The 22719-nt window shown below is 41.5% G+C and overlaps 1 protein-coding gene across 1 annotated transcript; it reads right to left on the bottom strand.

Annotated features, from left to right (window-relative positions):
- Positions 1-1116: 1116 nt before the first annotated feature.
- Positions 1117-20563, bottom strand: cactin. Its single transcript, XM_078423757.1, has 9 exons — positions 19301-20563; positions 17148-17243; positions 13087-13232; positions 11688-11850; positions 8443-8557; positions 7071-7263; positions 6493-6615; positions 4247-4497; positions 1117-2767 (listed from the first exon to the last, which is right to left on the bottom strand). Exons 1-9 carry the CDS (start codon positions 20465-20467, stop codon positions 2277-2279), a joined length of 2745 nt encoding a protein of 914 aa, XP_078279883.1. The 5' UTR covers positions 20468-20563; the 3' UTR covers positions 1117-2276.
- Between the last annotated feature and the right edge of the window lie 2156 nt (positions 20564-22719).

The following is a 22719-nucleotide window of genomic DNA, read 5'->3' as shown; positions in this document are numbered from 1 at the left end:
TTGATTTAAGATTAGAGGGGTATAATGATTATTAAATTAAACTCTTTTCTTGTAATTTTTCTTGGCAATTACTTATATTTGCCTACCATCCAGCACTTTGGGTGTTCACTGTATATACTATTGTCCCGTGCCACTTTGCTGCTAAGTTTCTTAACTGACAACTCCCTGTGTCGATGATGGACCAGAACTTCTATGCATCCTGCTGTCAGTGCAAGCTGTTGTATCTGGCTCATCTAAGTCAAATGCAGTTACTGAATGCAAAATTAATCTGTCCTTACATTAAAACTATGACCTGAAACAGTTTTCTGCATTTACTTAAAGCAGTGGATTTCGTGTTTCACTGCATCAGTTGTTTTATTAATGGCAAGGGCTCTTTCCACAAAACTTCATCCCTTAGCACTAGCTAACTAACTGTCTTAACACAACACTATACTATGGACAGTCTTTGGTTGAACTAAGGAGTTTTTCTTTTTTTTGCACTGGTATTAGTGTTATTATGTTATTGAATTTTAGTTTATTATATATTTTCTGTGAACATTGCGTTTACAGGCCTGTTGTGCTGCTGCAAGTAAGAATTTCATTGTTGGTAGATATGACAATTAAATACTCTTGACTCCACTATCAGAACTCGCTCCCACTTGATCCCTTGGACAATTTGAAGGACTCGTCTCAAAAATCATAAAGTTCATTAACTGTATAAAATGCTGAAAAAATGATTTTAAATTATTTTCTTCAACATTCATAATTAATTAGACGCTTTGCAGAGCTATATTCTATCCTGGGTACTGGTGCTCCAAGGAAAACGAAAATGCTACAAAAATCATGATGCACACGTTTTCTTCACAGGAACAATGGACAATAGGTGCAGGAGTAGGCCATTCAATGTGATCATGGCTGATCATTCACAATCAGTACCCCGTTCCTGCCTTCTCCCCATAATAAAGACCCTTGGTCCTCTTCACCTAGTTTATGTTCCAGATTATCCTGTTCGGATGGTTTAGTTTCACCGAAGTAGGATAAAGGCAATTCAACAATTTATTTTACACTAGGAATTTGTTAATAGGAGCTAAAAGTTCACGAAAATTTTCCAAATGAAATGCAAGTGGATTTATATAGTTTAATTTTATATTCTTAATCTTACAAAGGCACATCTTATTTACAATTTAATTGCTTCTTAGTTGTATTACAGTTCTTTAATTACATTTAACAAATGACTTTACGACCCGTTGTATTTGTCAGTGATCTGAAGGATTATGACAACCTAAAATACTGAGTGATCAATTTTCTTGAACGTATTTTTGACTGAGAGAAAATTATTTTTCAATTTTCTACCCTTTTCCACTCTTCATTGGTTTAAACTCAAAATAATATTTTGACTGCATCAATACCAACTCAATTGCATGTAGTAATTTTACAGATAATGTCAACAAAATACCAGCGTTATCATGAGATCGATGTACAACACTCTTTTGTGAACGAGTGAATGTGAATATATGGCACTGGATGCAAAATTTTACGCCAAACCTCCAATTACGGCGCATTTCTACGTACATTTCTACGGCGCAAGTCAGCAAGAAAATAGAGTACATTGTATAAAAATGAAGAGATCAAATCCTGTTTCAGAACTTTAGCACTCAAACTTGACTAACTTAATCTACTGCTTTGGGAGTAACACATTATTGAACCTGCACTTTTATTCTGATATTTTATATTTTCTCTTAGTCTAAAGCCTTAGAGGACCGCTTAGATGGATTATGGCAATCCCATTATATCTCATACATCAAAAAAAATGTTCCTCTGTTTACGTGAAGAGATTTTTGCAGCAGCATCATCATAAAGCTTGCCTTTAGGGATAGTATGAAAACTTGACCAACAGATTCCCAATGCACGATCCACAGAGTAAAATGAATTATGTGTTCATTGCAGCGATATTCTCATTGAATTAACAAGGTAAATCGGAGGGAATGATTAAGATGTACAAGGCATCACAATAAAAGTATGAGGAAGTAAAACTAATGATCTAACACTAAGTAGACAATATTTTACAAAGTTCCGTTCTCCCAGCTGAGCAGAATTGGAAGCTTTCAATAAAATTGTTGCAATGATCATAGATATTATACTAAGAAAATAATGACAGTATGGGGAAGGTAATTTTAATCTTAGATCATTAGAAAAAATCATTTCCAATCCTGCACGAGCACATCTTTTTCAAACTCTATTATAGCATATTTTAATAGCTGGCAAATGAAGTCATGTAGTTTTACCTCCGGGCTTTTCTATCTTCGGTAGCGATACCGTTTAAAATGGAACCAAAGTTGAAATATTCCATTGGCAAACTGACATCTGAAACCGTGTCGGTGAGAGTATTCCCACTCGCGGTTAACAATTTTAAAAGCAATATCTTCATATGGGGGGCCAGCATGGAATCGAAGAATGGCAAAGTCTTTGTTGTCCAGACACGGCTCAAGGAAATATTGGGGGGTTGCCCTTTTGTCAATGAGGTCAGGGTAAAAGATGTTGAACTTGTAACCCTGGACAATCTTCGGAGGAGGGTTGTCAAAGTCATAATGGGTTTGGTTGTACTTGTTCCACTCAAAGCCTGTGTGGACGCGATTGAAGAACCGCGGCTTCCTGGGTCGGTACTTGTCAGCCCACAGGTACACTTTGCCCGTCAAGGGCATCTCCACGCTGAACTGAGCTTCGTCGGTGCCCATTCCCTCCTTGGCTTTGCGCACAAAGGCATCTTCCGCACTCTCACTGGCATCACCTATGACAGACACCGAAAATATATCATTATTTAATTACATGAACACTTCCATGATTTGCACCATAGATCATAATTATTGGCAACATGATCTAGATCCCAAGTAAAGATTCTAAGTATATAATCTAGTTAAGGCACCTGACACATTAGAAAATAATAACTTGTACATCCTAGATTTTTATTTGATTTAAGTTAGAAATCTTAGGTGCTACATTTTGAGCACCGCTATTTGCAAGACGGCATTTAAAATTATGTAAAGATTTTGATACTGTGGACATTTATAGCCGCCAAGACAAGATATTCAACAAGAAATCAAATAGGGAATTTTGGACACAAAGTGCTGAAGTAACTCAGCAAGTCAGGCAGCATCTCCGGAGGACATGAATGGGTGACGTTTCAGGTTGATATACTTCTTCAGACCTAAAGATGATCTGTAGAAGGGTACCGACCCAAAACTTTGTCTATCGGTCTTAAGGGCACAGACTGGAAATGTCACCTATTCATGTCCTCTAGAGATGCTGCCCGACCCCCTGATTTACCCCAGCACTTAATGTTCTATGCAAGATTCCAGCATGCAGTTTTTTGTGCCTCCAGGGAACTTGGAAGCAGATTCTCCAATTATATTATGGTTTGTGGAACTTGTTAATATAGAAAGTTGAGGTGAATAATATAGATGCAATTAAGTGGAGATAAACATCTGAGGGAAGAAGTAAATAATGAGTTCTATTGGTCATTTTGGATGAGAAAATCCGACCCAGGAGGATCAAGTGGAGCTTGGACTGACTGGGAAAAGTGATTTCTGTCCTGCACGTGTCAGTTTGGGAGGTGTGATCGACTTGTAGAAGAAGAATCTGCTTGATTAAAATAAACTATTGCAACAGAGTAGGTCAACAAAATGTTAGTCAAATGATATCTCTACTAAAGGGGTTATGCAGTAGTCAGTGTAGGTGACAGAAGATGGTATGACAATGTGGAGACTGGCAGGGTACCTATATGAGAGCGCCGGCACAGAAAATAGGACAGACAAAGTTATAGTGTCAAAGCATGGAAACAGGTCCTTCGCCCTAACTCGTCCATTCCGACCAAGATGCTCCATCTAATAGTCCCATTTGCCTGCATTTGGCCCATATCCCTCGAAACCTTTCCCAACCTTGTAGCTGTGCAAGCATTGTTTAAATGCGGTCATTATACCTACCTCAACGGTCTACATTGGAAAGTTGTTCCACATACTAAGTGAAAAAGATGCCCCTTGGGTTTTTATTAAATCTTTCCCCTCAAAGAGTTCAACCAGTTTCCCCTCGACAACGGTTGACAAAAAGGAGAGGCTTTGGGAGTTTTATTGATAGATTAACTAAAATAAAAATTAAGTTTCAATGTTCGTGGTTAGTAAAAATAATTGTAGCTGAGAGGGGAGGCAATAGTTTAGAAAATAATAAAATGTTCAGAAGTTGAGAGATAGTTTGTTAGCGACATTTCTCTTACCCGTCACTTGCATCTGCTGCCTTGCCATCAATAGTTTTTGCATGTCCTCGTCAGCATCCATTATGTGAGTGTCCATAGGGAGCTCATGCATACCGAGTAACTTTGGACTATATTTGCCAGCATCGTAATCATCCAAACTCTGTTGAATTAGATCCTCCTCAGTCAGCACCGCTTCACCCTCACCCTCCACGTTCACCTCTTGCTCATTTGCTTCTGAAGTGCCTGTTGCTTCCTTGTCTTCAGCTTTTGACCTGCGTGATACACATAAAGTCAGCTCCTTTAAAAAAAAAACTAGACAAAGTGGACCCGTTGGGCCCAAACCTCTCCTACATTGGTCCTCTGTCCTCCCCCCCCCCCCTCCCCTCTCTCCTCAACCCCTCCCTCCCCTCTCCCTTCTCCCCCTCTCCCTCCTCCCCTCCCCCTCCTTTAAAACTTTCCTACCCCCTCCCTCCCCACTTCCCCCTCAACCCCCTTCCCTCCCTAGGAGATAGATTTAAACTTTAAAATGTGAATAACTTTAAAAATATAACCGATTTCAATAAAACTACCTGCTTTACCATTAAAGCGACAACGGTGAGTAAGGTGGGCCAAAAATTGTCACGCTATCGTGTACCGTTTTGGCTGTAGTTCGATCACAAGCAAGATAACAAATGAGAGTTTTAGTATATAGATGATGATTAGTGAGAATAGGTGCCATAAATTCAAAGCAGGTATAAAAATAATATTCACAAAATGCTGGAGTAACTCAGCAGGTCAGGCAGCATCTCGGGAGATTCACAAAATGCTGGAGTAACTCAGCAGGTCAGGCAGCATCTACTATATATATTAATGGCTTGTTTTATTCACAAGAACATTTTATTTACAACTTAACCAAATAAGTCAAAAACCCATTTAATTCTGTTGTAGTTATTATGTCTCAGTTGGAGTAACATGTTAAAGCCGTTGGTACACAGGTTTACATTGCAGTGTGGAGGACATTCTTACCACTATAGTAGCTGGGTCTCGATGCCAATTATTAAATATAAAAAACTAACCTATTTAAAGTTGACCCAAAGATGACATTACACATTTTGGCAGTTCAAAGAACCCAAATTTCACAGCAATAAAGAAAATTTATATCCTATAATTAACAGGGGAATTCACGTCTCATCCATCTAAAAGACAACCAGAGGTCAAAGGTACATTTGGAGGATTATAGGCAATAGTAGAGGAGAATGAGTGAAGAGCAAAAGTAAAGAAAAAGAATGCAAAGGGGAGAAAGTAAGAGGATAATGTATGACCAATGTCATGTGATAAACTAGGAACAAATATGCTGCAAGACCAGATTCCATTATTAACTCTTGCACTGAGAAGAAAATAAGCTTTTACACTAACATGCCGCTGGAGTTGCCTGAAATAGTAGAATATTGCTGAGTCCAAGGGTACACAGTTAACTTTTGTTGCATAATTCCTATAACTTTTAAGGAGACTATTTGACTCAAGTCGATGCCAGTTCTCAGAGAAATCCCATCAATTATATTTCCCAAAACCAGTTCTCTTAACGTTCTTGCCCAATAACTGTGTGTGATTCTACCACCTACCATCGAGGGTAAATTTACATCAGCCATTTAACTTTCCAGCCAGTACATCTTTGGGATGTGGGAGGAAACCTCAGCACTGGGTGAAAAACCTACCGGGTGACAGGGTAAGCGTACTTTCACACTGACAGCACAAGAGGTCAGGATTGAACCCAGGACTGCGAGGGTTTCCTTCGGGTGCTCCGGTTTCCTCCCACATACCAAAGAAGGCAGCACAGACGGTTAATTATCTGCTGTGAATTGATCCTACTGTGTAGGGAGTGGATGCAAAAGTGGGATAAGATAGATCTAATTTGAAAGGGGTGATCAATGATCGGCATGGACTGGCTCGGCCTGTTTCCATGTTGTATTTCTGAACTAAACAATGTGAATTGTAATAAATCCTATTGATTCCCCGCTAACAATATTATTCAGAATAATATTCAAGCATTATTAGGCACCAAAATAAAGCTTCATCACTTACATGGGCAGTCGCAGGCAGAGTTGACTACAATGAGCATCAAGAAAATAGATCTATGTGCATCAGGTATTTACTCACTCAACTGTGGATTGGCTACGATGTGAATTAAAGAATGCTTTTAATTTAATAATAAATTAGTTTAGTGCACAGTTTCAATGGCAGTGAAGAGGGTTATGTAAGACAGAATCTAAAACTGTAAAAGCACATACTTGTCCTTGGGAGACTGTGGTTCGTTCTTTAGAATGGGAAACAAGGGCTCGCTTTCCACTCCCTGCTCCTGCTTCAGCTTGTAAAGTTTCTGCCTCAACACATCCTGGTGCCTTTCACGTAACCTGAGGGAAAGAGCACAGGTCAATTCATGCAGACAGCAACAAATGTTAAGGTTTATTATTGTCACGGGTATCGAGGCACAGTGAAATTCGTTGATTTGCATGCTATCCAATCAAATCAGATAATACAATACGTCAATACGATTAAATCAAACTCAAGTACAACAGGGAGAGCAAAGGGGAAAATGCAGTGTGCAGAATGTAGTTCTCAGCATTGTAGGGCACCAGTTCCAGATAAAAGTGTTTGTTTTTTTACACAGAGTGTGGTGAGTACTTACCAGGGTTGGTGGTGGAAGCAGATACGACAGTGGCATTGAATAGGAAGGGAAGGAAGGCATAAGGGTTAAGTGCAGAGAGATAAGAGTTAGACTTGGCATCATGTTTGGCAGACATTGTGGGCCGAAAGGTCTGTTCTTGTGCTGTACTGTTCTATGTTTTAGGTTCACACTTAGTTTTACCTGGCTCTAGCCATGTATGCCTTGAGTTGCTGCAGTAGAGATTCCCAGTAGCCTATGTCCAGATTTGAACCACCAGTTTTGATTTTCGACTCTATGTTTTGATACAGTGCTTGAAGCTGGTTGTACGTTTTCCCTTTAAACACCGACTGAACATCAGTGCACACTGAAGTGTTGATTCCTTCGCGTCTCTCCCCTGAAAAGTTTATTTTTAAAAAGGAAAGTGCTATTAAGTTCAAATAATACTTTCAACAAAACAACAGGTAATAGTCCTTTAAGGCCAAGATAAAACTCTACTGGTTGTGACAGGTACTATAACATTTAAAAGACATTTGGACAGGTACATGGATAGGAAAAGTTTATGGGGATATGGGTCAAATGCAGGCAGATGAGACTAGTGTAGATGGGGCATGGACAAGTTGGGCAGAGGGACCAGTTTCCATGCTGTATGGCTCCATGACTCTAAATGCTTACTCAGTAGGGCTCTACTATATTCAAGGGATCTGTCTGTACAAATGGAGTCAAACTTCTGTGAGTGATCACGAAAACAAGTTGCATTTAGAGTCAGGAAAAGCTACACAGCTGAGTTAAGAGTTGGGGTTTTGAGTAGAATCGTCAGGAAGTCAGGAACCTTGGCTGCATTTGGAGTATTGTGTGCAGTTCTGGTTGCCCCGCTGCAAGAAGGGTGTGGAGTTTAAGTGGATGTGAAGGGTGCAGAAGGGGTTTAGCAGGTTTAGAGGGTATTAGCCTCAAGGAGAGTTTGGACAGACTTGAATTGTTTTCTCTGCAGTGTTGCAGGCTGATAGGAAGACCTGATAGAATTTTATAAAATTACGAGGCAGAGAGAACCTTTCCCCCAGGGTGGAAGTGTCAAATACTAGTGGGCACAGCTACGAGGTCAGAGGGAGAAAGTTTAAGGGAGATGGGCAAGACAAGTTTTTTTACACCGACTAGTGAATACCTGGAACAAGCTGCCAGCGGTAGTTGTCCAAACAGATCCTATAGCGGGGTTTAAGAGGCCTTTAGATAGATGCATTAATACACAGGCGATGGATGGATATGGAACACATTAAGTCAGAAAAGAATGGAGATCACATATGGTACTGACATTGTGGGCCAAAGGGCCTGCCGCTGTACTCTCCTATGATCTATTTTCTCAAGTACAGAGGTCATTAGTGCATGGCCTTTAGTGGCATTTCAAATCTTATTATCTTCATGAGCAATATTATGTTGAATTAGTGGTAGTGCTTGAATTTATATTGTTTCTTTGTAAGTGTTTGCCCAGTCTTAAAGTGTTGCTTTGTGAGCTTCTGTTAATTTTACCCAACGCGGATGGGTTCTCAAGACAATTATCTTCCTTCTACTTTTCCATTACCTGGCCCTTTTCCCGAGGCTTCCAGCTTTTTTAGGTTATTTATTTCGTCCTCTGTAATAGTAGTCATATCTCTCCAAAAGTCAGCATTCTTGCCCTGCTCCAGCTCCATGTAAACCTGAAGCAAAGAAGTCAGTCAGTCACAGAAATTTGCAAATTAGTTTGGAGATATATCGTGGGGACGGGTCTTCGGCCCATCGGGTCCATGCCAACCATCGATCACCCGTTCATACTAGTTCTATATTACCCCAATTTCACATCCACTCCCTATGCATTTGGGGCAATTTACAGAGGGATAATTAAACAACAAACCCGCACTTCTGGGATGTGGGCGAAAACCGGAGAACCCGGAGAAAACCCACTCGATCACAGGGAAAATGTGCAAAACTCCACACACCCATGGTCAGGATCATACCTGGGTCCCTGGCGTTTTGAGACAACAGCTACACCAGCTGCGCTACCCAGACCACACATAAATGCTACTTTGCATTTCTAGATCATAATGTTCTAATTACTTCATTTTTTCCCTTTTGACATGCTTAGGAAAAACTGCTCAAAATTTCTTACACAATGATGTTCCAGTTAGTATTTCCATGGTTACAAAACAACAACGGGATACGGACATCATTTAAATTAGTTGCATTCGTAAACCTTTGATTACAAACCTATTTCCATCACTTATTTGCTGACTTTGTCTGAAGTTCTGGTTTATTATTAGTGGTGTTCAATTGGTAAACAATTTTACAGTTTTGACCGAGATATTTACTATTAACATGTGAACTGTGATGAAGAGTTTGAAACAGAAGCCAACAAGTACACATGTCAATTGAACTGGAATCTGCCCATAAAAACTTTCAGTTACTTCAAGCAGGAACAGCCAAACCACAATCTTCCTTTCCTTCTGACCTTGGAGAATGGGCGGGTCTCGGGATCTTCCCAACTTGAATGGCTCAGCAACCCAGTGGATAATCGTGAGCCACCGAGAGAAAATTCAACTTTAAAACTTCGCCTTGGGGAATTCAACGCTAATGTGTACCACTGCAAGATGCTCTTTGGGACAAATCCCATCTTCAGTACACACAATGATCAGGATGTCTGCAATGTTCTATCTTTGCTCTAAATGTTGTATCCTTTATCTGTACACTGCGGACAGCTTGGCGGGTGTCTGGAACACACGGCCAAGGGTGGTGATGGAGGCAGATACGATAGTGGCGATTAAGAGGCTTTTAGATAGGAACATGAATATGCAGGGAATGGAGAGATATGGATCATGAGCAGGCAGAGAAGATCAGTTTAACTTGGCATCATGTTCAGCACGGACAATGTGGGCCAAAGGGCTTGTTCCTGTGCTGGTCTATGTCCTGCTTACAAACCACAACTTCTGCCTGTTCCACTTATGGAATAGCTTACACACACGAAATCCTGGCACCAAGGAGGCAAAATGCCACTTGGAACATATCTGCATTTGCAGTGTTATACTTACAAACTTTTTTAAACTCCCTCTCTCCTTTCTGAAATTCCCTTTACCTTACTAACTCCTTGCATTTCTTCTGAGATTTGGGTTTCCACAAATCTGCACTCATCTGTAAACTTGTCATGCGCTCAAAATGGTTTACATGAGTTCTGAGGAAATTCAAACAGTTAGTGCAACAGAGACTTCTGGTGGCTCCAACCCAGAATTGCACCACCATTTTCTTTTTAGATGTCCAAGTATTAAACGCAGAGAAAATATTTAAAATTTACAAGAAACATAAACCATTCTTGTTAAAGCTTTACACTGCTTGTTGGTTAAGGGGAAATAAATATTTTTATTGAGTTCTTGACGGTGCTAGAGCTCATAAAGACTTGGGTTGAAACAAAATAATTAAAGCCAAATACCAATTTCCACACTGTTGGTGGGATGAAAATTCTACTTATTAACTTGAATAAGGTTAATTCAAATTAAATGATTAGAAAATTGTCTGCTTTTTTCTTAACAATTTTTTTTACTTAATACCATGGCAGAATTTGATTTTTTTTAAAGCTAAAATAAAATGTAAAACTAACAGCAGACTTTAAGCTCATCATAAAACAAAATCTAATGGAAAATTACAATTGATATATTGAGAACCAGTTGTAAAATTATCTTAATGTTCTTTCTACTCACACAGATGGCTGCCTGTGTTAAAATATAAAATTGAGAATTCCCAATATATTTGTTTCATCCTATTTCTAAATTTAATTCAGAGGATAAGCATGCTATTGGCAAGGTCAATACTTTTAATCAACCCATCTATACCCAAGAAGGGCAGCATAGTGGTGCAGCTGGTAGAGCTGCTGCCTCACAACACCAGAGACACAGGTTCAATCCTGACCTCCGATATTAGTTCAAAGGTCTTTTATTGTCACATGCACCAATTAAGGTACAGTGATATTCGATTTACCATACAGCCATACTTAAAAAAAAGCAGCAAGACACACAACTACATAAAAGTTAACATAACCATCCGCCACAGCGGTTTCCCCACATTCCTCACTGTGATAGAAGGCAATAAAGTCTGATCTTCATCCCGCTTTATTCTCCCGGGACGATCAAAGCTCATGCAGCTTGGAGCTTCCGAAGCTGGTCCCTAACCAGGAACACAAACTCCATGATGGTAAAACCGCAGGCTCCCGTGGTTGGAGCCCCTGAAGTCGGTCTCCAGCAGAGGCTGCCAACTCCTCGATGTTAGGCCGCAGTACGGATGGAGATACAAAACGGAAAAAAATCGCATCTCCGTCGAGGTAAGAGATTAAAAAAATGTTTCCCCCAACCCCCCACATAAAACAAGCTGAAGAATACTAAAACATACATTTACCACATACTAAAAAACAACAAAGAAGGAAAAGGACGAGACAGACTGTTGGCGAGGCAGCCATTAAGGGCGCCACCCGGTGGCTCTGTGTGGAGTGTGCACATTTTCCCCATGATTGCATGGGTTTCCTCCCACATCACTGAGACATGCGAGTATGTAGATTAATTGGTCTCTGTAAATTTCCCCTGGTACGTAGGGAGAGGATGAGAAAGTGGGAGAACATAGAACAAGTGTGAATAGGTGATGAATGGCTGGCGTGGACTGTTTCCATGCTGTATCTCTAAATTAAAGATGGTAGTGATTCTTCAATAATTTGATACAACTGAGGAAAGGGAGAACCCTGAGCTTGAGCCTCCTATGAAATGACCTTAAAGCATTACTAAGTTAAAATACAGCACATTATATGTGACTTACTCTGATATCCTCAAGGAGGTCTTCCAAGTCTGAAGCAGTCAGCCCATTGAGAAATGTGTACGGTTCATGCATTTCTACAGCTAAATCATCGTCCTCCGCACTGATATATTTAGCAAGAAGATCTATTGGCTTGGCGCGGCCTCCCAGAATACGGATCTTTGACCTAAGATGAAAGGAATGAATCGAAAGCCACTTTCTTTTTAAATGTCAACACAACACATGTACTTTCACTTAGTCATACAGCATGAAAACAAGCTCTTCGGTCCAACTTCCCCATGCCGTCCAACATGCTCAATCTACACTTGTCCCACCTGCCTGCATTTGGTCCATATCCCTCTAAACCTATCCTATCCATGTGCCTGTCTAAATGTTTCTTAGAGAGCTGAGAGAAAGTTCAATGGGGAGAACTGATCAGGATTGTAGTTGAAATAAGTTAAGATAGTTTTCTCTAGAATGCCAAACTTTAAGGGGAGACCCGATAGAAGTATCTAAAATTGAGAGGCACAGATAGGGTAGGCAGTCAAAACCTTTTTTTCAGGGTGGAAACATCATAGACCAGAGGGTATGGGTTTGAGGTAAGAGAAGCAAAGTTTAAAGATGTGCGGGGCAAGTTTATTTACACAGTGGGTGGTGGGTGCCTGGTATGTGTTTCCAGGGGTGGCTGTAGAGGCAGATGTGATAGTGGCATTAAAGAGGCTTTTAGATAGGCACATGAATATGCAAGGTATGGAGGGCTATGGATCATGTACATGCAGAGATTAAATTGGCATCAGTTTGGGCACAAATACTGGGGCCAAAGGGTCAATTCCTGTGCTGTACTGCTCTATGATCTATGTATTATGGACTGTTAAGGAGCCAATAAATATAGCAACAAATTTGCAAACTTCCATTTTCACATCCCATAAAGGATCTACAAGCTCCATATTCAAACCAAAGTAATATTTGCATTTTTATGGAATAAAAATGGAGTAAAGTTGAATTCAAGCTAAATATTGTAACCACAACCCCTGAAATAGGCAAAATTAAAAAAAATCAAAAGTTGCTTTAACTTCTCTAAATGTGCATGCTTTCCAACAGAAAACAGATAACATAAGATTATTAATCAAACAATTAAGGTACAGCATTTAATTTTCACCACTCCATTCACTCAAGGCTAATTGCCACAGCACGTCAACCATGCCAACATGGAAAAACAAAACTATCAATGTTAAGATTATTGTCAAAATAAATTCAGGCAATCAAAAACTCACCACTGAACCCCTGCTAGTTATAGAGTGGAAATTACAGCTTGCCCCTTTCCTCCAAATATACAGGGATGCTGAACAATATCCATTGCTATAGTTACTGGTGTGTTTAAACCAAGAGAATTTGGACGTTTGACTTCTTTATTTCAATTTACCTCAACTTGGCTTGCTGTAAATGGAAATAATCTTCTTGTTCTGCCCAGGTCTTGAAGTGTTCTGCTTCCTTCTCCCGCTGTAACATCTCTAGCTCTTGTTCCCGCAGGCCTTTCTCCCGCTCCCGTTCCAGACGCAGTTGTTTCACCTACAGTCAAGAGTCAAGCGTGTTTAACTGTCATATCTGCCAACAATGGAACAATTAAATTCTTACATGCAGCAGCGTAGTAGGCCTGTACACATAAATAATATATAATAAATAGAGAAAAAAAATTAATAACCCCAATACCAGTGGAAAAAAAAACCTTTGTGCAACGAAAAACAGGATATAGTTCATAGCTGTAGTTACTGTTATGCAGTGCTCAAAAGCCTGATGGTTATTGGGAAGAAGCTATTCTTGAACATGGTGGTCGTTTTCAGACTCCTGTACCTTCTTCCTGACCGTAGGAATGAAATGAGGGCACCTTTTTGAAGCAGCACCTCTATTATTAAGCCATTCAATGGTGGTGGGGGGGGTGGTCAGTACCCATCAAGGACCACTCTTTGTATTGTCCCTCGTTCCTGTGCCATGATTGAACCATTCTTAGATGCAATCAGTCAAAAAAGTAAAAGTTAACAATAAGAGCTAAAACAAACCACAAGAAATAAGAGCTCTACTTAATAATTTAACTTGACATTGATTGGTTATAGATTCCAATTTTAACTCAGGACACTTCTTGATGTTTAACTATTCATTAAAACGTTTACTCATTTTGGATTCATTACGGCAAGTTTAAGAACAGTTCGTGCATCACTCTCACTCTTTACACTTACACTTTCTTTCATTGGAACTATTTGTGCAAGGCTGATGCCAGTTTATCAGAATGTTTAATTGTGTCGATAGAAATAATTCATATTAATGAGCATTTTGTGAAAAAGTTAAGATGTTGTGAAAGAGTTGTGAACGAGTTATCTGAAAAATGTTCACTGATAAAACAGAAAACTAATTTTGGTATTGACCTCGCATCCAAAACCAGAAAGCTGGTCAATAAACATGATTTCTCCACTTCTATTGACTTGTATTTGGCAACAAGATCTACCACAAATATCTACTTCAGATCTAACTATGTCAACATCCTGATAACTTTACCAACTATATGAACATGTATTTTCCTGAAAATGTCCGTGTGCAGATTATTAACAAAATTCAGAAACGCATCCATAATTTACCTGGCTCTAATAAGTCTCAGTTGTTGCCATTGTTAGGATATTAAAGGAATGTGAACAAAAATAGATTGCCAGGATATTAAAAATATATATATGTGGTTTTAATTGCAATAAAAGGACAAAGTTTTGCAAAAACATTCTTATAATCAACTTAGGCAAAAACATTCTTATAATCAACTTAGGAAAATTATTTCTCAGTTTTATTTTTCAATGATGCCAAAGTGAGCATTTGTTTTGTGATAGATTTGTTTTCTTATGAGCCACAAAACACTTTTTCCGAGAAGTTTAAATGAGATAACTGCAAGAGCTGAGGCATTTATCATTTGAAACAGTTATGAGAATCACTACAAATAGAAATGCAATGAACACAAAAGGAACTTCAGGTGCAAGTCTCACGTGGCGGCGCCTAACGGCAGCGGCTGACTAGCAGTCTGTCCGTCTTTTTTTCCCCTTTTTTTGTTGTGTGTCGGTGTTGGGATGGTTTTTATATATATTTTTTGGTTGTGTATGTGTGGGAGGGGGTGGTGGTGTGGGTGGGTGGGTGTGGGGGACTTTTCTCTTCCTCACGGCGCGGGGTGCGGCTCGGCTGCGGGGCCTAACATCGCCCGCTGCGGCTCGGCCGCTGGACTTTACATCACCCGGTGCGGCTTGGCCGCTGGACTTTACATCCCGGTGCGGCTTGGCCGCTGGACTTTACATCCCGGTGCGGCTTGGCCGCTGGACTTAACAGTGCCCGGTGCAGCTCGGCTGCGGGGCTTAACATCGCCCGGTGCAGCTCGGCTGCGGGACTTTTCACCGCTGGTGCGGCTCGGCTGCGGGACTTAACATCGCCCGGTGCGGCTCGGCCGCGGGGCTTAACATCGCCCGGTGCAGCTCGGCTGCGGGGCTTTTCATCGCTGGTGCGGCTCGGCTGCGGACTTGACATCGCCCGGTGCGGCTCGACCACGGGACTTAGCTGCGCAAGGCTTGGTCGCGGGCCTTTCATCGCCCGGTTCGGCGGCGAGACGTTTCAGCGCCCGGTGCGGGGACTGTGCGGGTCGGTCGGGGAAGAGCTGTCTGTCCGTGGGCGTGGGGAAGAGAGTGGAAGTTTTGTTGCCTCCATCACAGTGAGGGGGTGTTTGGAGTCACTGTGATGGACGTTTGTGTTGGGGTTATGTGTCTTGTGTTCTTTTTTTTTCTATGACTGCTATGTAGTTTCGTTCGGTACTTCGGTACCGAACGACAAATAAAGCTCTGTTATACCTGTTATAAGTCTTGGCTGCTAATTCAAGCCATTGTCACTGGATATCTTCTCCACACTAGAATTGCAACAATACGATCCACATATGCCATTGATACAGACCAACGCACAAATCTAATGTTTCCAGCTCAAATTCTGCTGATTCAAATTGCCCCTTTATATCTTCCAAAGCAGGCAGCACCGAGGCACTGCTGGTAAAGCTGCAACCTCACAGCGCCAGAGACCAGGTTGCCATCCTGACCTCTTGTGCTGTCTATGTGATGTATGGAGATTCTCCTTGTGACTGCGTGGGTTTCCTCTGAGTGCTTCCATATTCTTAAAGGCCTGCGGGCTTGTAGGTTAATTGGCTTCTGTAAAATTGCTCCTGGTGTCTGGAGAGTGGGCGTGAAAGTGGGATAACAGAGAACTAATGTGAATGGGTGGTTCGTGTGGACTCAAAAGGCCAAAGGGCCCGTTTTTACGGAGAATCTTTCAATTCAATCACACTTGTTGCTGCTTCAGTCCATGCTCACCAAGTGAGAATTTGTTGAGGGGATTATTACTCTCAGCCTCATCTCAGGCCAGCAACAAATCAAACTAGTGCTCGGTGTGTTCACTGAGGAAGTGAGAGGGACAGACGGGATGGCCAGATGCAATGCCCGACCATATTATTGCTTGCACCTTCTCTCTTTTTTTGTCACTGCCTCGCTCACTGGCCTCATAAAACCTATTGGAGGGTCAAAGTTTTTTGAGAAAAGCTTACATTAGATAGATTCCATTACATAAGATTTTTAAAGCATAATAGGAATGAACTGATAGCCCAAAAAATAATTAGCAAACATGTTTAATTTAAATTGATCAATTTTTAATTTTCTGAAAAGCTTTTATCAAAAACTGCGGCTTAAGTCGTAAATTTACCAAATCTTTCAGCTATTTAAAGAACCAAATATATGCAGCATTGAGTTTAAGGCTATTTATCAGGTTGCAGAGGAAATCTGATGAATCTAAACCCTATAATTCTGGAGAAAAAAAGATTATTTACATTGCACTAATGATGCTTACTGGCCAGTCATCCACTATAAATTGCCCAACTTTCAAATAGTTACTCCTAAATGAATAAAATGTTACGCTAATAATATTAACAAGTATTAAAATATAGAATAAAACTTGCAGCTACTATTTGACAGTATCAATTTTTTTTAAAGTCAATCTGCTGCAAATAGCAAATCAACTGAGCCATTAAGTCATGCAGCACAGAAATAAGCCCTTCGATCCAACTTCCCCATACCAACCAAGATGCCCCATTTACACGAGTCCCACCTGCCTGTGTTTGGCCCATATATCTCTCTAAAACTTTGTTATCCATGTACCTGTCCAAATGCATTTTACATATTGTTCTAGTACCTGCCTCAACTACCTCCTTTGGCAGCACCTTCCATTTAGCCACTACCCTTTGTATAAAAAAATTTCCCCTCAAGTTCCAATTCCCTTATTTCTGCAACTCCTTGTGAATTCTAACTGACTGAGGCACTTTGGAAAGAGGAAATGAAAATGTGTCAATCAGACCTGCAGCCATGTTCGGAACTGAATGGACAATATAATAGAAGATTTGTAGAAAACTACGATATTAGCACATACTTTTTGCAGCTCCAAACGGTTGTCCTCTTGAATTCGCTTGTTTCTGTCCTTTAGATCTTTTTCAGTAAGATGACTAATGCCTTTTTTTTCCAGAGCCTATAATGCAAAGTAACAAACACTGTTACTAAAAATGTCATAGGAATACACCATATATTCATAATACGCAGAAAAATCTTAAAAGTCAGATGACAATTTTGAGCCAATTATGTCTCTTAGAAAAAAAAGTGTCCAAATTATTCAGTTGTGATAAATGCAAATTGTCAATTCGATGTGACGGTTCTACCATGAAACTCACAGCAACTTTTGAAAAACACACATGCAGACTTGTATACAGAAATCCTGTGTGCGCTGTTTAGGAACTGTTCCTACTGTAAAAAATAAACCTGAAAATGTTGTGCTTTCTTGATTGGGACGTAGATGCACTTCAATTGTGTACCAAGACAGTGCAATAGAGCATTGAAGTGTACAATACAGGAACAGGCCCATTGGTACACTTTGTCTGCCAAACATAATGCCAATTTAAACAAATCTCATCTGCCTGCACACGATCCATACCACTCTATCCCCAGCATATCCACGCACCCACGTAAAAGCCTTTTAAACGTGACTATCGTATCTACATCCGAGTAAAATATTTGCCCTGCGCCTTTGTCCCTCTAAAAGCTGTTATGCTCTTTAGTCTTTGAGATTTCCACACTGGGAAAAAGGTCTGATTGTCTACCCTATTAAAATATAGAAACTTTGTAATAAACATTCTGGCCTTAAAAATCTTGTGTGAGAATTGTTAGTTTTGTGATAGGAAAATCACGTTTAACCAAGGCACATAATGAAGATCCATTATAGAAATCTACTTCAAATCCCTTTCACAAAACTAACAATTCACGCACACAAGATTTTTAGTTTACCAACCATGTGCTGCAGATAAAGGGAAACCAGTGGATGCAATTATACTTAGATTTCCAGTAAGCAAGTACAACATCAAGGATTAATGTGGGAAATAACAGTTTATACTCCAGGAGGCAATATTTTGTGTACCTGAAATATTCGCTAGCTAACAGGAAACATAAAGTAGACATAAATGGCCATTTTTCTGGATTGCAAGATATCGTGGTTAGTGTGTCACAAGGATCAGAGGACAAGTTGTATACATGAAGTGGATACAAGCCTTATTGGTATGGTTGTTGAATTTGCTGATGATACACAAAAGTTAAGTTGTGCAGCGTAAACTAAGGAGGCTCCAAAGGGATATAGATTGGTTAAATGACAGATCAAAACTCTGGCAAATGGAGTATAATGTAGGAAAGTGTAAAACTGTCCATTTTGACAGGAAAAATAAAAGGATGCATTCTCTAATCACCAAGTAATTGTAGAGATCTGAAATGGTGAGGCATCACTTCTCAGGTGGGTTTAATATATAATATCTCAAACTGACTCACAGTAGCATAATCAGAATTGTGCATGGTAGTCCAAATATGTCTCATCAACATTTGGCAGAACTGTAACATGATCTCCCAACTCTTGCACTCTGTGCCCATCTGATTAAGGCAACCATGTCAAATGCCTTCTTCACCACCCTGTCTACCCATGTCATCACTTTCATTAAACTATGTACCAGTATCCCGCAGTCTCTCTCTTCAACAACATTCCCCTGAGCCCAACCATTTACTCTGGATGTCCTTCCATGGTTTAACTTCTCAATTTCACTTAGTACTAGAAAAAAAGACATAAAGTGAAGGAGTAATTCAGCGAGCAGACAGCAGGGTCCCGACCTGAAATATCACCTTCCCATATTCTCCAGAGATGCTGTCAGAGCATCTCTGGAAAGAAGGAATGGGTGATGTTTCGGGTCGAGACCCTTCTTCAGACTTTGTGCCTTTTTTTGTAAACCAGCATCTGCTGGTTCCTTGTGTCTTCACTTGGCATTGTCCCAGTTCAACTCCATCTGCCATATGCTTGCACACTTTCCCAGGTGATCAATATCTCATTGTAACCTCAACCTTCATCACTGTCCAAATGGTCATGACCGGAAACATCGCCTGTCCATTCTCTCCAGTGTTGCCGCCTGACCCGTTGAGTTCCTGCTGCATAGTGTGTTTTACTTCTTCATTGTCCACCAGATTTATAAAGGTTAAATGTTGAGACTCGACCATAACCTTTTGCCAAATGAAGGTGCCCAGTAGGTTGTTGTCTCCAAAGGGATTGTCAGCGTTGGTGTAGCCCATGTACTCCTCGCTCCAGCCCATCTTCTCCCTCTTCTTCCTCTCTTTGGCCTCCTTCCTGGCCAGGCGGCGGGCACGCTTTTCCTCGGGGGTCTCCATCACCTTGGCCATCTCCCGCTGTTTCTTCTTTTCCGCCTTATCCTTTAGCTTCTCTTGGAGGGTCAGGAGGCGACTGGCGCTATCCGAGCTGCCAGAGGATGAGGAGGAGGAAGTGGAGGAGGAACGGGAGCGGCTGGAACGACCCGTGGAGCGGTCTGGACGACCCGGGGTTTGACCGGAGAGACCCGGGGAACGAGAAGGGTGACCGGGGGTGCGGCCGGGGGTGCGGCCGGGGGACCGGGAGGAGCGATCCGGGGAGCGGCCAGAACGACCGGGGGAGTGACCGGAGCGGCCGGGGGAGCGGTCGGGTCTACCCGGGGAGGGAGAGGAGCGGCCGGGGGAGCGAGTGGAGCGGCCGGGACTATCCGGGGAGGGAGAGGAGCGGCCGGGGGAGCGAGTGGAGCGGCCGGGTCTATCCGGGAAGGGAGAGGAGCGGCCGCTACGGTCGGGGGAGCGGCCCGGAGAGCGAGTGAGGCGGCCAGAACGACCCGGAGAGCGGCCAGGACGACCCGGGGAGTGACCGGAGCGGTCCGGGGAGGGGGAGGAGCGGCCGGGGGAGCGACTCGGGGAGCGGGAGGATCGGCCTCTACGGCCGGGGGAGCGAGTAGAGCGGTCGGGACCGGAGCGGCGGGGGGAGCGGGAGGATCGGCCTCTACGGCCGGGGGAGCGACTCGGGGAGCGGGAGGATCGGCCTCTACGGCCGGGGGAGCGACTCGGGGAGCGGCGGGATCGCCCTCTGCGGTCGGGGGAGCGGCGGGATCGGCTCGGCGAGCGGGAGGAGCGGCCTCTTCTTTGGTCGGGGGAGCGGCGCTGGGAGCTAGGCCAGGGCCTGGCCCCGCGCCGCTGCTGGCCGGACTCTGGGCTCCGGCCACCGCTCCTCTCCCTCCGACCCCGACTGTCGTCCCGCCGCTCCTTCTCCCGGCGCCGCTCCCTGTCCCGGGACCGGGAGCGGGACTTTCTTCTTCTCCTCCTCCCGTCGCCATCGGCCGCCCGTGAACTCATCGCCGTCAACACTAGGCGGGGGCCTCCGGCACTGCCGGCGCACAGCTTACCGCACACACACGCCTCAACAATGCCTGATCAAATCTCTCAATGTCAATTTCAATTTAAAATACTTTATTGGCATGATAAGATACATCATTATATTGCCAAAGTATAGAACATAACATACATATTTAAAATGCATGAATATAAAGACAAGTATACAATGCATGCCCCTGTACATATGTACAGGGGCATACATTGTATACTTGTTTTTATATTTATGCATTTTAAATATGTATGTTATGTTCTATACTTTGGCAATATAATGATGTATCTTATCATGCCAATAAAGTATTTTAAATTGAAATTGACATAAAAGACTATAAATGTATTGCGTGAATACATTTATAGCCTTTTATCGATTGCTACTCGTTCTTGCAGTTGTAAACAGTACAGCAAGGTAGCAAGTTTAGCAGGTCGATATTAATTTCCTTAGTGTCAATTTACTGTCTCTCTCTGTCTGTCTGTCTCTCTCTGAAAAAAAAGTTTTCAATTTGAACCTTTACATGCAAAGATTGGATAGAGTGGATGTGGAGAGGATGTTTCCACCAAAGATACTAGAGTACCAAGATAGACCACTCCACCCTAAAAACCGTAGTAGGTTATGGGTACATTTCAGCGCCATTTTAGTAAGCAGATTCTGTGTGCTGGACTGGGCAGTGTTCACAACTCTGCGATTTCTTCGTATATAAAATGTTTGCAACAATTATTTTTGTTCAACTTCTTGGATAAGTTGACATTTATAACTATTTATTGAAGAGTTGCTGCTTCGTAATCTTTAAACTTTGGATGTTACTGATTGAATATTTACACTAGAGTAGAGATCCACTGTGTATCAGGCTAATTGATCATATTTAATGGACTGTTCTTTGCTTTCTCTGTTCATTTTAATTTCACCTCCACGAGCTGTATCTCTTTTTATTTTATTTTTAAAAGTCATGGAAACAGATTAGGCATTTGCAAACAATAAAACTCTATTGTATCCACAATATAATTGAAAAGACATTTAACTTTATACTTAGAGCCAAGAAAATTTGAATTAGTGAATTCATTAGTTAAAAACCCTTGACAGCCACTAAAATGACCAATGCTGCCTGACGTGGTACAGAAGCATGAATCCAATTCAAACAGACACAGTGGTGGAGTAAATCACTGGGTCAGGCAGCATCTCTGGAGAAAAAGGATGGATGATGTTTCAGGTTGGGACCCTTCTTCAGACAAGGGAGAGAGGGGGGGGGGGGGGGGGGGAGAGTGAAGAGTATTGACCCCCTTAATTATATGTTAAATTCAAAACTAAACTATGGTAGCAATGCCACATTATTCATGTCTAAAACGGGCACTTCTGTATCAGAGTAGGTATGTATGCATTACATTTTATTACACTAATATAGAATGAAAAAATATCTTGACATGTGTTCATAGTTATTTTATTCACAATATTAGGATTTTTGGAAATAAGTTTGATGTCACTGATTGCGAATGTTTGTGGTTAGGCCCAAATGAAATGTATGTGAGAGATCAGTGATCATGATAGGGAGAACCATGTGCTGAGAAGTGTGTGCACGAGTGATTATATATATATATATATATATATATATATGTGTATATATATATATATATAGAGAGAGAGATTGAAAGAAAAAGGTTGCTAAACAAATAATTAGAGGAAATCACAAGAAACTTGAGATATATATATGTGTATGTGTATATATATATGCCTATACATAAACCATATGCATTTTAATGGTATCACACATACTGTTCCCCTACAACACTGATTACACTGCGAGAAGCATATCGAACGTCGGGTTTTGCTAACTAAAATGGCAGACATTCCGCTCCGTTGCGTACTACACTTCAGTATACGTGATTTCTACGGAGTGGTCCATCTTGCTCCGCTCTATTATCTTTAGTTTCCACTAGTGGGAGAGTCTAGGACTAGAGGTCATAACCTCAGAATTAAAGGACGTTCTTTTAGGTAGGAGATGAGAAATTTCTTTAGTCAGAGGGTGGTGAATCCGTGGAATTATTTGCCACTAAAGGCTGTGGAGGCCAAGTCAATGGGCATTTTTAAGGCAGAGATAGATAGATTCTTGATTAATACAGGTGTTAGAGCTTATGGGGAGAAGGCAAGCGATTGGGGTTAGGAGGGAGTGATAGATCAGCCATGATAGAATGGCGGAGAAGATTTGATGGGCCGAATGGCCTAA

This window comes from Rhinoraja longicauda, chromosome 28, assembly GCF_053455715.1.
Source record: "Rhinoraja longicauda isolate Sanriku21f chromosome 28, sRhiLon1.1, whole genome shotgun sequence".
NCBI classification, from domain to species: Eukaryota; Metazoa; Chordata; class Chondrichthyes; order Rajiformes; family Arhynchobatidae; genus Rhinoraja; species Rhinoraja longicauda.
Note: the sequence above shows the minus strand (reverse complement) of the source record. Positions and strands in the feature narration are given on the sequence as shown.